Source organism: Clytia hemisphaerica, unplaced genomic scaffold, assembly GCF_902728285.1.
Source record: "Clytia hemisphaerica strain Z4C2 unplaced genomic scaffold, Clytia hemisphaerica genome assembly, whole genome shotgun sequence".
Taxonomy (NCBI): Eukaryota; Metazoa; Cnidaria; class Hydrozoa; order Leptothecata; family Clytiidae; genus Clytia; species Clytia hemisphaerica.
Genome location: NW_027103987.1, coordinates 706,668 through 720,743, shown reverse-complemented (window position 1 = coordinate 720,743; position 14,076 = coordinate 706,668). Strand labels below are relative to the sequence as shown.

General features: G+C 35.6%; 1 protein-coding gene across 1 annotated transcript; it reads right to left on the bottom strand.

The window, feature by feature from the left end:
• Positions 1 to 5,229: 5,229 nt before the first annotated feature.
• On the bottom strand, positions 5,230 to 7,735 carry LOC136811131 (putative tyrosinase-like protein tyr-3). The gene is made up of 4 exons (XM_067067744.1): positions 7,615 to 7,735; positions 7,252 to 7,395; positions 6,500 to 6,619; positions 5,230 to 5,993 (listed from the first exon to the last, which is right to left on the bottom strand). Exons 1-4 carry the CDS (start codon positions 7,655 to 7,657, stop codon positions 5,704 to 5,706), a joined length of 597 nt encoding a protein of 198 aa, XP_066923845.1. The 5' UTR covers positions 7,658 to 7,735; the 3' UTR covers positions 5,230 to 5,703.
• Positions 7,736 to 14,076: the final 6,341 nt, after the last annotated feature.

Sequence of the window (14,076 nt, the reverse complement as noted above, 5' to 3'; positions counted from 1 at the left end):
GTGTGATCAAAATTGCACATTTTTTTTAGACAACTTTCATCAATCGTCCTTGTGTAAGTTAAAACAAATCTCAACAATTGTCATTAACAAATCTCAACAACTTTTGTAAAAAAATCTCAACTTTTTTTATCAGTCATATTGCAACCTATTCATTAACATCAACTATTTTCAAACTGTCTATTTTCAATAGTTGACACAATGTCCCACACTTGTGCATACGAAAAAATGTTACTATAGCCTCCTTGGACATATTCCCCATACAAAAATTAAGAGATCCGTTTTCATCATAGGTATCCCCAACTGTAGCAACCTCTGGATCAAACATAATTTCATTTGACCCTTGAATATCTAAAACCATAAGTTGACTGTTTGATTTTGCAAAAGTGAAGTGACTGAATGCTTCTGCCATGTCTTGCATAAGCCCATTAGTTGGAATAACATTACCATCATTGTTTACATACTTAAGAAATTGACCTTCAATAAATCTTTCCACCGTGACTATCTCTTTTGTTTCCATTACTGTACCAAGCATCAGACTATTGTACTCCATACAGAGATACTCATTGGGCAATTCGTTTTTCATCTGAGCTGCAAAATTTGAAGCAAGTGCATTCAATTGTACAGACTTTCGGGCATGGGCATTTGGAGTTTCTTCCAGTCTGTAAAGATTTTTCAACGATTCAGTAGTGTATTTCTTAAGTACATATTCTTTCCCGTCAAATGGTTCTGTTTTGGCTCGGAATGCGTGACGAAAACCTCCGGATGCAAATGGTGTCTCTCCTACCTTAAATTTTACTACAGTTGGCTTGGACCATCCACTGTTTGTTATTTCAAAGTCACTTAATTCAACATTCAAGAATGAAGAATTTATTTTAATTATTGGCTTTCCTAATTTCAACATGGAGGATACCCCAAGACTTTTGGGTGGTGCCACCATTTTTGATTTTAAAATTTTGGGTGGTGGTGCACTTTTCAGTATTTTCGGCAATTTAGTGCTGGTAGAGAAGTTGTGAGAGGGGCCAATCATCTTGTTAGTAGTAGATTGAGTAGTAGTGGTAGTGCTATGGCGAGTGCTTTCATATTCATTATTTCCATTGGCATTGCCATTGGATCGGTCTTGGATTTTTATGAACCTGACATGGGCAAGTTTTTCCTCTAAATGGCTCAACTTTTCACACGACGGACCAAGATCAGATGTTAAAAGATCACATGTCATACCAGGTGGCAAGACTTTTTCAGACTTGTGTCTGAAATGTTTATTACATGCCTCTTTGATGGTTTCTAATGTAATCTCATCGAATTCAAAGTTGACGTACTCTTGAGATGTTAATCTTGGATATTTCTTGAGAGCACCTGCTGGGTCTGTGGCATGTAATATGCATTTAAATTCACCATGTTTTAAAATAGTCTCTTCAAGTGGAATAATAATTGCAGCTGGTGTTGTTTTATCCTTGCTTGATTTGCCATTTCTCGAGGTTCGCTTCACCTTCACTTTCCCTGCATGCTCTCTCCAATCTGTTTTCTTATCAAAAGTTTCTTGCTTCCTTTTAGACATTTTCAATCAACAGCTTTTCTTTTGTCTTTGACTGACTAGAATTTTGTTTTGTGTAAAATAAATTTTCTTTTCATTCCGCGCTTATTTTTCTTCTTCACAATCCCATTAACAACCATCGTCAATAATAGTCATTGCCTGAAAGAGCAGTTGGCAGTCATCCAGCAGAAAGACATTTTTGGCGGCTCTCGGCCACAACGGATTTTTTTCTCATTTTTATTTCAATTTTGTTTTGAAAAAGAAATTATTTTTTTTTTGGCAGTTCTAGGCCTAGAGAAGCATTTTATTTTGAATTAAAAAAGTATTTTTATATCTAAAGTGCATTTTATATTCATTTTTATTTTTAATTATTATAATTTTTTGGATGGCAGCTCTCGGCCACCATACTCTACAAAGGAGAGTTTTAGAAAATATAAAATCGTTCTGTAAATTACACTATATGGTATATATATATAATCACAGATATCTGTAAAGCCCGAAGGGCTAGATTTGCGGCTTTTATCAAAAAGTGAAGCTCATTTTTGGAAGGATTTCCTACCAGAGTCACGTGACTAAAATATGCAATTTCACCGGTTTGAGAGATGTGAAATAGCGTTTGAAGCCTACGTTTTTTGATCTCGCGCTCCGAAAACAATTAAAATGCTAGATCCTATCCATCGGCACGAAATTTAAAAAGTCAAATTTTTGCTTCACTTTTTTTTGCTGGAGAAAGCTTAAAGTTGCCTATCTAGCCCTTCGGGCTTAGATATCTGTGTATATAATACTATTATGCATTATGTTTTATGCAATGAAGTCAATCTCCTTGGTAGGATTTGAAGCCAACAAATCCTACCAAAGTTGCACGGCCTTGAGCGGCTCGCCTGGTTTTTTCACAAATAACAGATTGAAACTAAAATTTACCGCTAAATTTCGAAAAAAATATCAATCGTACACAAAGGAATTGCTAGATTCAATCTGTCGTCAAAAATGCGGCGCATTTTTTAAGGCTTCACTTTTTATTGCCCGAGAAAGGTTAGAGATTGAACTCTAGCCCTTCGGGCTTTAAACTCAATGGTTTTATGCATTATGTACCCGTCGGTTTGGCACTCCTACACGGTAGAAAAATGAAGAAATGAGAAATATGACGTAAACACGATGCAAGTTGTAGTAATCATATTCCCATTTAAGGATATTATCTAAGGCCCCCTTTATATCACGATCAATAAAAGTGAGGGCGATAAAAGTATGCTTTTTTATGCTTTCACAAGCATAGAAAATTAATTTTAGTATCTGAACATAAAAGTATGTCTTAGATTCTTTAACACTTTTAACAAAGAATTATATATTTATAAATTGCTTTTTAATCAAATCCCTTAAGAGTAATTAAGAACTTAATTGCTAAAATGACGTTATGAACTTTAAAATCTTAAAAAGACGTTAATAATATGTTGCATCACCTTCTTTTATAAAAAGTGCTAAGTTTTAATGGGTAATTAACCTTTTTGTTTCGAACTTTTTTCAAACTGTCCGCAAAGAATTGAACTATTATAAATTTTGCGGAAAATATTTCTTAAAAGATGTGTTAAAAGTTATGATATTTTTTAAGCAAAATCCAGATGAAAATTTAATGAAAAACCACTATTTTGAAGATTTCGCGACAAAGAAGCATTTACAAAAATTTTCCGCAAAAATTTTAATTGTTTGGTAAAAGATACACCATCTATTGCGAAAAAAATTTCTAAATGTTTTTTCTTCGCCGAAACTAAGCTCTTCAAAGTTGAAATACTCTTCCTCGCAAAATTCTTCATTTTCTTCTTCATCAAACTTTTTCAATGCAATTTTTAAATTTTCAGATTCAAGAATAGTTTGTCTAACAGAAAATGTATAACATACCATGGTTTTGTTCGTTACATCAGTCAGAAAATACATTTTAAACACGGCAATTATGAAAAATTCACTATGGTCAGAGCCTACCGTGAAAAGCACAGCTCAAAATCATATATTTACGCTGTGCCGACGAATCGAGATTCTATTCATCGCGCAATCAGCGAAGACAAAAGTAACCATGACGACCATCCAAGATCTTGGATGAGCGTCATAGTCGATATTTTTATTCCCGTCGTTGAAAACACAACTTACAAAAAGTCATCAATGCTTTGTAAAAAGAGTCAGTGATAGAGAATCATAACATAAAGTCTGTCTATTATTTCGATTCAATTAAACTGACATTTCCATAATTAAAAGTTTAGTAATTACTGTTATACATTTGGGGATCATGTAAAAGATTTCTTTCGAAATAAACTCATTTCAACTACACTTGGAGGTTTCTGGGGAATTCGTAAATAGTAAACTGCATACTGATACAGTCTGCTAGACATTAATATGGTAATATTTGCTCTTCATCTTTGATTTTTTCTACAGTGATTAGATTGACACATGCGCGATAAAATTTCTATTATTTGTCTTCAGAGGTTACTATTTTCTTTGAAAACTTAACCTCTGATACTCAGGGTAGTCAGAGCCCTTAATGTATATCAAGGCAACGTTGAATACTCGGTAAAAAGGAAGAATCACGCGAGTGGTATTTTAGCTCTCCCCGCCTCTCGCACCTACCTGTGTCACAACGAAGGTAATATACCATATTACATCCCTGTCTCATGCAAGAGTGCGAGTGGTGTTTTGCTTTCCTATCTCCCTGTCTCACAACGAAAGAAATACACAGTACATCTCTGTCTCACAACGAAAGAAATACACAGAACATCTCAGAGCCAATCTCGAGAAAAGCTGGTAACAGACAAATGGACGGACGAACGAACGAACGAACGAACGAACGAACGAACGAACGAACGAACGAACGAACGAACGAACGAACGAACGAACGAACGAACGAACGAACGAACGAACGAACGAACGAACGAACGAACGAACGAACGAACGAACGAACGAACGAACGAACGAACGAACGAACGAACGAACGAACGAACGAACGAACGAACGATCGAACGAACGAACGAACAGACAACGGTTAATTCATAGGACCTCCAGCGGGGTACCCGGAGGTAGGCCCAAAAAGCAAAAGATTTGGAGCTAGAAACCTGGAAACTTGTGCATCAATGCCGAAAACGGCGTTGGTCAGCTTTTTGGCACGAAAAGTGATGAAGTACAGCATTTGTCTGGGAAATTTAACAGTGTTGTATTTTTTTAAAATTTGATTATGTTATATCCAAGCAGTGACTTACGGGATTAGTAGTTTTATGAATCGGCTTAGGCATTAGCTATATAGTTGATTTCTACTTGCAAAGCTGTCACTACCACAAAGCAAGGCAGTCCAAGATCTCACTCGCCAAAATTCAGTTGATGTTCTCCGATTCGATTTTCAAGGGGAATTGGATCTTCATCGAAGAAGGGAGCCTATTTAGGAGAATTTGTTGTTGATGGCGACTTTTAATATTATGGAATAACGGAGCGTATTGAATAGTCGAACGTCGAATTCACAGTTCAAGTGTCAACTGTAAGTTTTTACAACAAAACTGCAGGGTGTGGTTCTTATTATTCAATTCACTCGTTTCGCCTTCTCTTTTTTTTAGATATTCAATTCGCGCGCATGTCAGTTAGTGTTGGCTGCAGGCGCTCTACAGACAGTTGGCTTGAAGACCATCACGGATACCCGGATATTTAGGGACTGAGAAGAAATTTTTGCCACAATTAAGTTTTGAAAAAGTTTTTTTAAGAGATATAAGAAGAATAAAGCTTCTATTTTAAAGTTTTTATACAAGAATTATGACAGTTGAAGCAGTGAAAATTATTGAAAATTATTAATATATATAAATTTTATACAAGAATTGTATAGTCAAAATGATAACCTGATGGCTTAAGTAAAGATCTTCGGCATGAAAGTCTGAAGGTTTTTGTCCTGGGCGAAACCTCAAAAAACTTTTTCTCAAGTTTAGATAGTAAAGGTAAAATTTATTTGAAGAAATAGCAAGGTAAGCTAGACAGAGATTTCAGTAGGCAAAGGATCTGAAATTAACCTCAGATCATCCCTCAAGTTTTATGTAATCTTATATAAAAGAATTTAATTGTCTAAATAAAAAATAACCCGTTTTTAAGAACTAAAAAAAATGATATGCGAACCTTAGATAATATCCAATCTTTGGATTTTATTATCCATTTTAAAAGTAGTCACAACCAATTTTACATTCGTCAACGGTTGGATAGGTTGAGCAACCTTCTCTTGAGCAATCGACGCATAAATTGAATGTGTACCCCCTGACCTTCGGAAAGCAGCCAGATTGTCCGTTGCGCTCACATTTCGTTCGGCACCTACCGACAGTGACTCCAAGATGTCGCATTTTACACGCATGCGTACACGAAAACATTTGATTACATCCTTTTTGAAGGTTTGTATCTGATGCGCATGCGAATTCACTGCACGCATTTAAACATCCTGCCAAACGTTTATCTACAAGTGAAATGCAAACATTATGTAATGGTTCGAATGAGATGCAAATGGATCCTGCACCAATCAACGGCATCTTGATATTCATTAAGCAATCGAATTTTAATTAGTTCTATTAATCAAAGAATCAAAAAGGTAAAATACAGTTTACACAAATAATAATAGTAGGCTCGGGTTAACCCAGATATCGGGAATTATCGTTTGGCGATAGTTTAAATCTCAAAAATAGATCTTCATTCGAGTTTTAATGCGGTAAATATTTTCAAATTTTGATAAACGGGAGGGGACTTATTACCTGGGGGTTGGAAATTGTACTTCAAAATAAGGTAATTATAGACTAAAATTTAGCTATTTAGAGCAAAATAAGGGAATTTTCTTTTGATAGCTGAAAATACAAATAAACGCGAAAGGGGGTCCTTAAAAGGTCCAGGGTGTGGAAGAAATAAAAAAACTAACAAGCGTTGGGCGTTTATTAAGCACACGGTAGGATAAGATGAACGTAGCATTACCTTCTTGTGTTTGAGCACTGCAACTTGATGGACAAAGCTTATCCATGGATGAAGGACTTGTGGTGCAATCTCCACGTCTTGCCTTATAACTGCATGACCAACGTTTATCACCGTGAAAGCCTGCCACAAGAAGAATGGTATTTATAGAAGTCGGATTTCAAAGTCGTTAATTTCCAAGCTACTGCAAAAGATAGAGTCTTTCTAAAAGTTGATATTGTTTATAACAAACAAATAAAGCTTTACGGGGCAAAAGGATTTCTTCTTTTCACATTGATCACGTGATTTTTAAGGTGTGGCAGGTACCCTACTGTAACAAACCTAGCTTAAATCAACTGATATCAAGCAAGTCTTCTTGACTTAAAAGTAACACTTTGTGGGAACGCTCCTCTGCGCTCCTTATACAGTCGAGTCTCGAACACGGGCGGAAAACAGAAATTTGTTTGAATACACCATTTCGACCGTAGCCGCCAATTGCCGCGCGGGCATTTTTTACCACCCTAAACTCGATCCAATCCCTTTTTGACATATTTTTCTATTGTCTTCAGGCGCGAAAAAAAGACACGGACGATTTTAGGGTGGTAAAAAATGCCCGCGCGGCAATTAGCGGCTACGGTCGAAAAGGTGTATTAAGGAAATTATTGAGTATTATGTAGTTATGAAGTAAGGTTTATAAGGTTAACTGACGGGACAAGAAAACATGTTCGAGTTAAGGAGAATAGTAATAAAATTATATTAGTAGCGTATGTACTTACAGACGTCACAGGCGGGAGCACAGCTGACAATCATGTAGACTGGGTTTTCATGGCATTTACCTCCTTTGGCCCATCTATCACACTTATCGTTCGTGTTCTTGCAGTTTAAGTCGTTGCTGATGACCGCCCCACATGCACTGTGAACTGTAAACAAAATGTCAAGATTCAAAGTAAAAAACTTTCCTTCCCAGTGGGACTCAAATGTGATTTTTATTTTGTTACGCTTAAAACTTATTTTAATTTTTGCCTCTGAACCGGAAGTTTTTTTTTGACACCGAAGAAATTCTCATCCCAAATTGAGGCACGGGTTTAAAGTTTGGACTATCTTTTGTATTCAAATGTCGAGAAAAAGTAAAATGTTACCTGCTACTACAGCGATGCAAATGAGTGTTGTCAATCCCTTCATTTTGTTTTGTGTGTGTCTCTTGTCTTGTCAGTCAAGTCAATGGCTTCTTTTGCTTTGCATGACTTCTCAGTGAGTCCTTACCCTTATTTATACTACATCGGAAAGTTCAGATGTAATTTGCACAATTAACCACTCCCTTATTTGTAACTGGTTAAACTATGTGATCCAGTCTCTTTTGTGTGACCATTTTCTTCCTCTTTTCGAAACTGAGAGGATGATTTTTTAACTTACGTAATTTATAGCTACCGTTGATTTCTCGTTTGATGTCATAACGTTTTTATAATAGCTACCAATATTTTATTAGTTTAATTACAGAAAGCTCATTAAAAAGAAAGGTATCCGATCCTGACAAGTGGTAGAGCTTGATAAAAAAAATGTATTAGACTAGACACCTGACATTGCAAGCTCTTTATAAGTACAATACTATGGTTGAAAAATAGAGGTTCAAAGTCAGGTCTTAGTCAAAAAAGCCATAACTCCACCTTTATATGGCAATGACAGTGGATTCTCGGTTAATCGAAGTAACGGCCGGACTCCACTTTCGCGTGGAATGGGCGACAGTTTCTTTCTTAGCCTTTTTTGCCTGAAGAAAAGATTACGTCATGAAAAAGTTTCGCACGAACAAAAAAAAAGTTGAAGGAAGTTCTAATTTTTTCATCCGTTACGTCAATTTCGACCAATGGAATTGCTTTATTTTTCAACCGACCAATGACCTTACAAAAACGTCAAAAGGTTTTCGCTCATTTCGTGCGAAAGTGGAGACCGGTCTTAAATCGACTCTCCCCGTTCAATCCTCTTTTTAAGTGCGGTTTCTTATCCCCGTGGATAAGAGGCTAAATTCCTTTCAGTTATTCGAAGTCTAATAATTTTTTAAGTTATGAGGTATCAGCTGGTTGAAATCCCCATGAAATTCCAAAGACAACGAGAGGATGAGGCTAAGACCATTGAGTTTCAAACCCGAAGAGCTAGAGGCGAAACTTTAACCCTTAAGGCAAGAGAAATTGAAGCCACTTATTTCCCATCCAAAACGCATATAGAATGCGCCGTAATCATGACGACGGATTGTATGCAGCGGCTTTTTTGTTTTGGAGGACTACATTTTTTGAAATTTTAGCGTTTGTGTAAAACAACACGTATCACTGTTATCTCACTAACATTTTGCCCTGGATGGGAAATAAGTATCGTGGTATTGATACTTGATTTAATACACCAGATATATGGAGTGAATCTGAACTAGACAAAGATAGTGGTCAATATTAAATAGAAGCATGTGAAACGTTTTTGCGAAAGTCTTGAGCGACTCTAGTCCCTTGGACCCAAAAGTTTAAATGCTTTGAAATGACGTTACATAATAAAGTTAGCATCTCTCAAAGACCATGAAGGCTTTATATTGCATAAGTATGAAAAATCTTGATACGGAAAGCTCATTAAAATACTCATTAAACACATGCGCGTCGTTATTAGCTTATCATGATCTGATGCAAATGAAGAAACCATGACAGTCTCATTCACTTCCCACAACTTTTGATTCCAATATAATTGACGCTTTATCGTTCTACATCTAGAATTTGAGCTTTACTAAGCTCATTTGACGCCAATCGATACTTCGATTATCAGCCGGATTGAGAGAGAATGACATGTGAAATTGTAGATGTAGAACGATAAACTTGGTATATATTCAATTACCATATTGGTAAGGTGATAAGGCTATCGCTGTATCTCACTGACATTTTGCCGATTGGTAGTGTGACGGTTTCGGTCACAGACTTTCACCGCATATAGACTGTGTTCGAATCGCAAGCTCTTCCAAGCAGGGTCTTAGGGAAATATGGTGATAGACTCTCTACCTTCAATCACAATTGACGCTCTCTAATTTAACGTTCAAATATTCCATCCCCTCCATTATTCGATAATATTGAAAGTCACCGTCAACAAGAAACTCTCATAAACGACGCACTTCTATTTGATACGTTTCCTTATTCAATGAAAATTGAATTCCCCTTGAAAATCGAATTAAAGAGCGTCAAATGTACTATGGTGTCTACGGGACCATGAAAACCTCGAAAAAGAACCATCCAATCTTGAAAATTTACTAATAGATGTTGTGGAAGAAAATCCACCTTGAAAATGGAGAAAAATATTCATGGACTTCCTACTACTAGATGCTAAAAGAAGGAATATTTTATATTTTATATTTTATATAGGATTACAACAATCACAGACACGAACTATTATGTAAAATAACCAATCTGATGGAGGAAATATTCAATTCGTATTTATCACAGGTACTAACCGCTATTTCTTCGTATTTGTACGGCTACTCATCGACTACAATCCTGTAGAATTGCTAAACTTTCAACTCCCGCTTAATCCCCACTCTGTCGTCACAAACGAAGGCTAGTTCCGTTGAAGATTTTCAAGCCTTTTTAGTTCGAATAAAAGGCTTTGGTTTTTCTTGGATTTGTTGATATTTGTGACCTTACAGTGCATTTCTTTCTTCTTATTTTTGACCCTAGCATTGTGTTTCGGAAAAAGACACCCTGTGTGACAACGGTTATTTTCGGTTAGTGTCGGTTATTTTGCCATGATAACTTTCCCCTGGAAATGAATTTTAATTTGTGAATATTTTATTGCAGTACGAATTAAAACCACCGATGCCTTCGAAAACCATGCGTAATATTGTGGCGCAAGTCAAGAAGTTGTGTGAAACAATGGCCGCCATTTTGTCCGAACAACAACTTGAAGTCCTGTTTCGTGACGTCAGAAGAAAATTTAAAGACTGTCTTGCGTCGAAGCTAGCAGATTTTGGTGTATCAAATGATGGAGGGCCTCAGCACGGGTTCGTATATTTTCACTTGTATTTAATGCTTTCTTTATCCATCGTTTAAGAGCAATATGATTTCAAGTGTATGGTCATACAGTAACCATAAATGCCGAGATTGGAAGACGCTTTTAAATAAAAAGGCGTGATTAATCGAGAAAGAAGGTCTGTTTCAACATGGAGGTATAAAGAAACAGGAGAAGTATGCTATTGTAACCATGCTCGCCCTACGATTAAAAAAATTACGAAGTATGCATGCTCATAATCTCATTTATCGTGCATTTTTAATGAGCTCTTTTGTTAATAGGTGAAAGCTTATTGGCTAACTTAAGTGTTGGAAATAAGATGAGACGAGATTCATTGTTTCTGACATTGGTGTAAGAAAATATTTGGATTAAAAAAAGGCCTGTAAACTTTGCAATCCTTCAACAAATGACAAGATTTTTCGATCAACATTTTCTTTAAGGTGAACTCTATTGCTTAATACTTTCCTCCAAAATTCTCCAGCGACTTTTTGTCTTCAAATTGGGTCTAATATTGTGTGTGCTTATACAGAACTTTTTATTTTCTGGCTGGAGAAAATATCTTTTCAAAACAAACTTTAATGAATGACAAAATTGAACGCAAACTGATTTCGTGGAGCTAAATTTTATTTTATTCTCGTATTCAGATGTCATTTTTTACTCGACCAGTTTGAATAAGTTGACGGGTTTCAAAGACTTGGATCATAAATGCGACGGACTTTGGAATACAATCAATGAACTTAAAAAAATTCGCAAAAAACACGAACAACATTCATCGAAAAGTCAGCAGCGGGCTTCGTCAGCAAAAACGAAAAGTAACAGGTGATGTCAGTAAATCCTTTTTAATGGTTATGTTTTTTTTGTAAAATACAGAACTTTTTTTATAATTTTAGACTGTTTCTCGATTCTGATTCTGTGACCTCTTATTTTGAGGGCAAAATTTTAAATCTGTAGAGAGAGTAAGGGTAATCAGATAGTTTTCGATCTTTTGGCTGCAGAGTATTTCCGTTGTACTGAGCAAAAAGTCCAAATATTTTTGCGTTATTTTTTTTAAAAAGTCAAGATATCACAATTTGAAATCCCTAAGAATGAGCTCTTACGCAGTTATTACGTTAGAATTCTATTGTTTTCTTGTTAAAAGTCAAAATATTACAACTTATTGAAATCTTGACTTTTGATAAGAATTATACAAAATGATTTGGAGGTTTTTCGCTGGTCCATGTGAGGAATCTTCAAAAGATCTGAAACCCTATACTAGGATTATCCCGACATTTACGTTGCAAAAATAAAACTTGATCTTGGTCCCTTTTCGTCCTGATAATTAGGGGTAAATTTAAAGACGTAAAAGTGGTTTGCTCTTTCATAATTTTTTAACAGCTCGAATTAGGTTTTCAAGATAATATTTTTGGGATTGTAATTTTAATGAAATTCTTTTATTTAGACTGTCTCTAGTCACAGTATTTGTGAACAGATTATTTTTGTTTATTTTTGTAAGATATAGGAAAACTTAAAGAAATTAAATTATCTACACAAAATCCAATCTTATTAAAGTCTGTCACAAAAGTATGTAGACACTTTATTTTTTTAACATTTTCTTAGAACCCACATTCATGCTATGTTAGAAATTCTTAAACCGTTGGAAAGATATTCTTCAGGAACATTACCTAATGGATTGAAAATTTTCAAAAAATCAGGAATTGAAGTAATAAATAAAAATGAAATGAAGATGAAAAATGAAGTACTAGTATAAAATTCACGATATCAGACCCTTTTAGAATATTTGAAACTTCCTGATTTCAAATCTTTATCCAGATTTTTGGTATCTTTCTTGGAAATAATGTTGTAGCACGGTGACGTATAGTGAGGACTGTTGCCACATAAAAACGTATATCTATTTCAGATAAAAGCATGAAATTTGGCACAGATTATCCTTAGACGGTCTAAAACTTAATTTAAACATTAACACCCTACTTGTCACCTGACCAGCCATTTTTTTTTAACATACTGCATTCAAAATCTGATTATACCAGCGGATAGAAAATAAAATTCTGAATTGAGGTATAAAACATGCCTTGAAAGTGTTCTTATCAAAAGTTATGAAGGTTGAATGTTTTGTGATGACGTAGTCATAAGCCTTTCCAGGCAAAACTTAAAAACCTTGTAATTTCACACCCCTGTCTCAGTGACCCGGTGGCTTTTAAATTTCACGGGAAAAGTTTCTTTGTAAATCCAGTGGGATTTTCAAACAGAAAATACCAGTGGGACACAGAATTGAATAAAAATTTCAATGGGGATTTCGAATTTTTTTTTTTTTTCCAGTTTGTTTTAGATTATTGGATATGCATACTCAGGGTACCTATAGCCGTCCCCCGCTAATTATTTTTCGAAAATTTCCACCAGACTTCTTATCCAACCCCCCCCCCCCCAGCTATATTTTTTTGGGAAAATTTTTGAAAGTTCCCCTCTTTGTCCTATTTCTGCTGTATTAAGCCTCCTTTTCAAAGTTTTCCCACCCAGGACATTTTACCCACCCCCCCTTATTAAATTTTGAGACTTTTTCCAATCCCCCAGCTTAGAGATGCTTATATTTTTTCTGTCTCTCACCCAGTCTTGTGGGTCAATCAGGCTCATTAAGTTGAATTACTTATATATCATTTCCTCCCTAAGTTTATTGGCAAAAGTTCCAAACATAGCTTTCATCTTGAAGGTAGAATACAAACTATTGCTACATGAACAGCTTAACAAGAAATAGACAAGCTGTATTGAAGTGGCTACGTTCCTAGGACGTGCCATATATATTTGATGAGATCAATGTCCTCATGATATCGGACATAAATTTTGTATACCATGATCCTAATGACCAGACTATCTCAATGGTACAAGATCGACTATTGGACCAATCCACTCTCAATTTAATATTACCCCACTTTTTTTGGATTCGATTGTATTTGATTACGTTTACACCCTTTACAGGGGGGTCTAGGATTTAAAAAGAGTGGTGTATCTCTGCTATTATGACGTAACTGCTACATAAGTGTCTAAGGAGGCGCCACCATAGTTAATAAATTTTTGAAAATAGGACCCTCTAGATTGGCTAAATATGGCCTCAAATTTCAAATTTGTGATATAAGTGGAGTAAAAAATTTACAACTTTGTGTAATTTCCCATTTCCATTCTGTTCCAATTTTCAATCGGGGGAAATGTCCGCTGGCCGTTGAAATGTCCAGTTATGGTAATGTATGTCGGAGAAGTGACCGTCAGGGTAATACCTGTCGGAGAAATATCCGTTTGGAGAAAGGTCCGGTCGTTACAACAGCTTTGGGGATTAAAAAAGTCAAACTCGAAATTATTTTTATGGTATTTTCTTAAATCATAAAGAAAGAAGTGCGAAGTAATTATGTACAATCCCAAAGAACAGAAAAAAGTACTCATTATCTGATCAAGGACTCCTTGAAATCCCTTTCCTTGTTCAGACCTCAAAACGACTCATCTCTGTAACTTAGAGGATAGTCTACAAGATAGACAACTCCAGGCTTTTAGGCTTTACTCTTAGGAGTAGGAGTAGGAGTTTTACT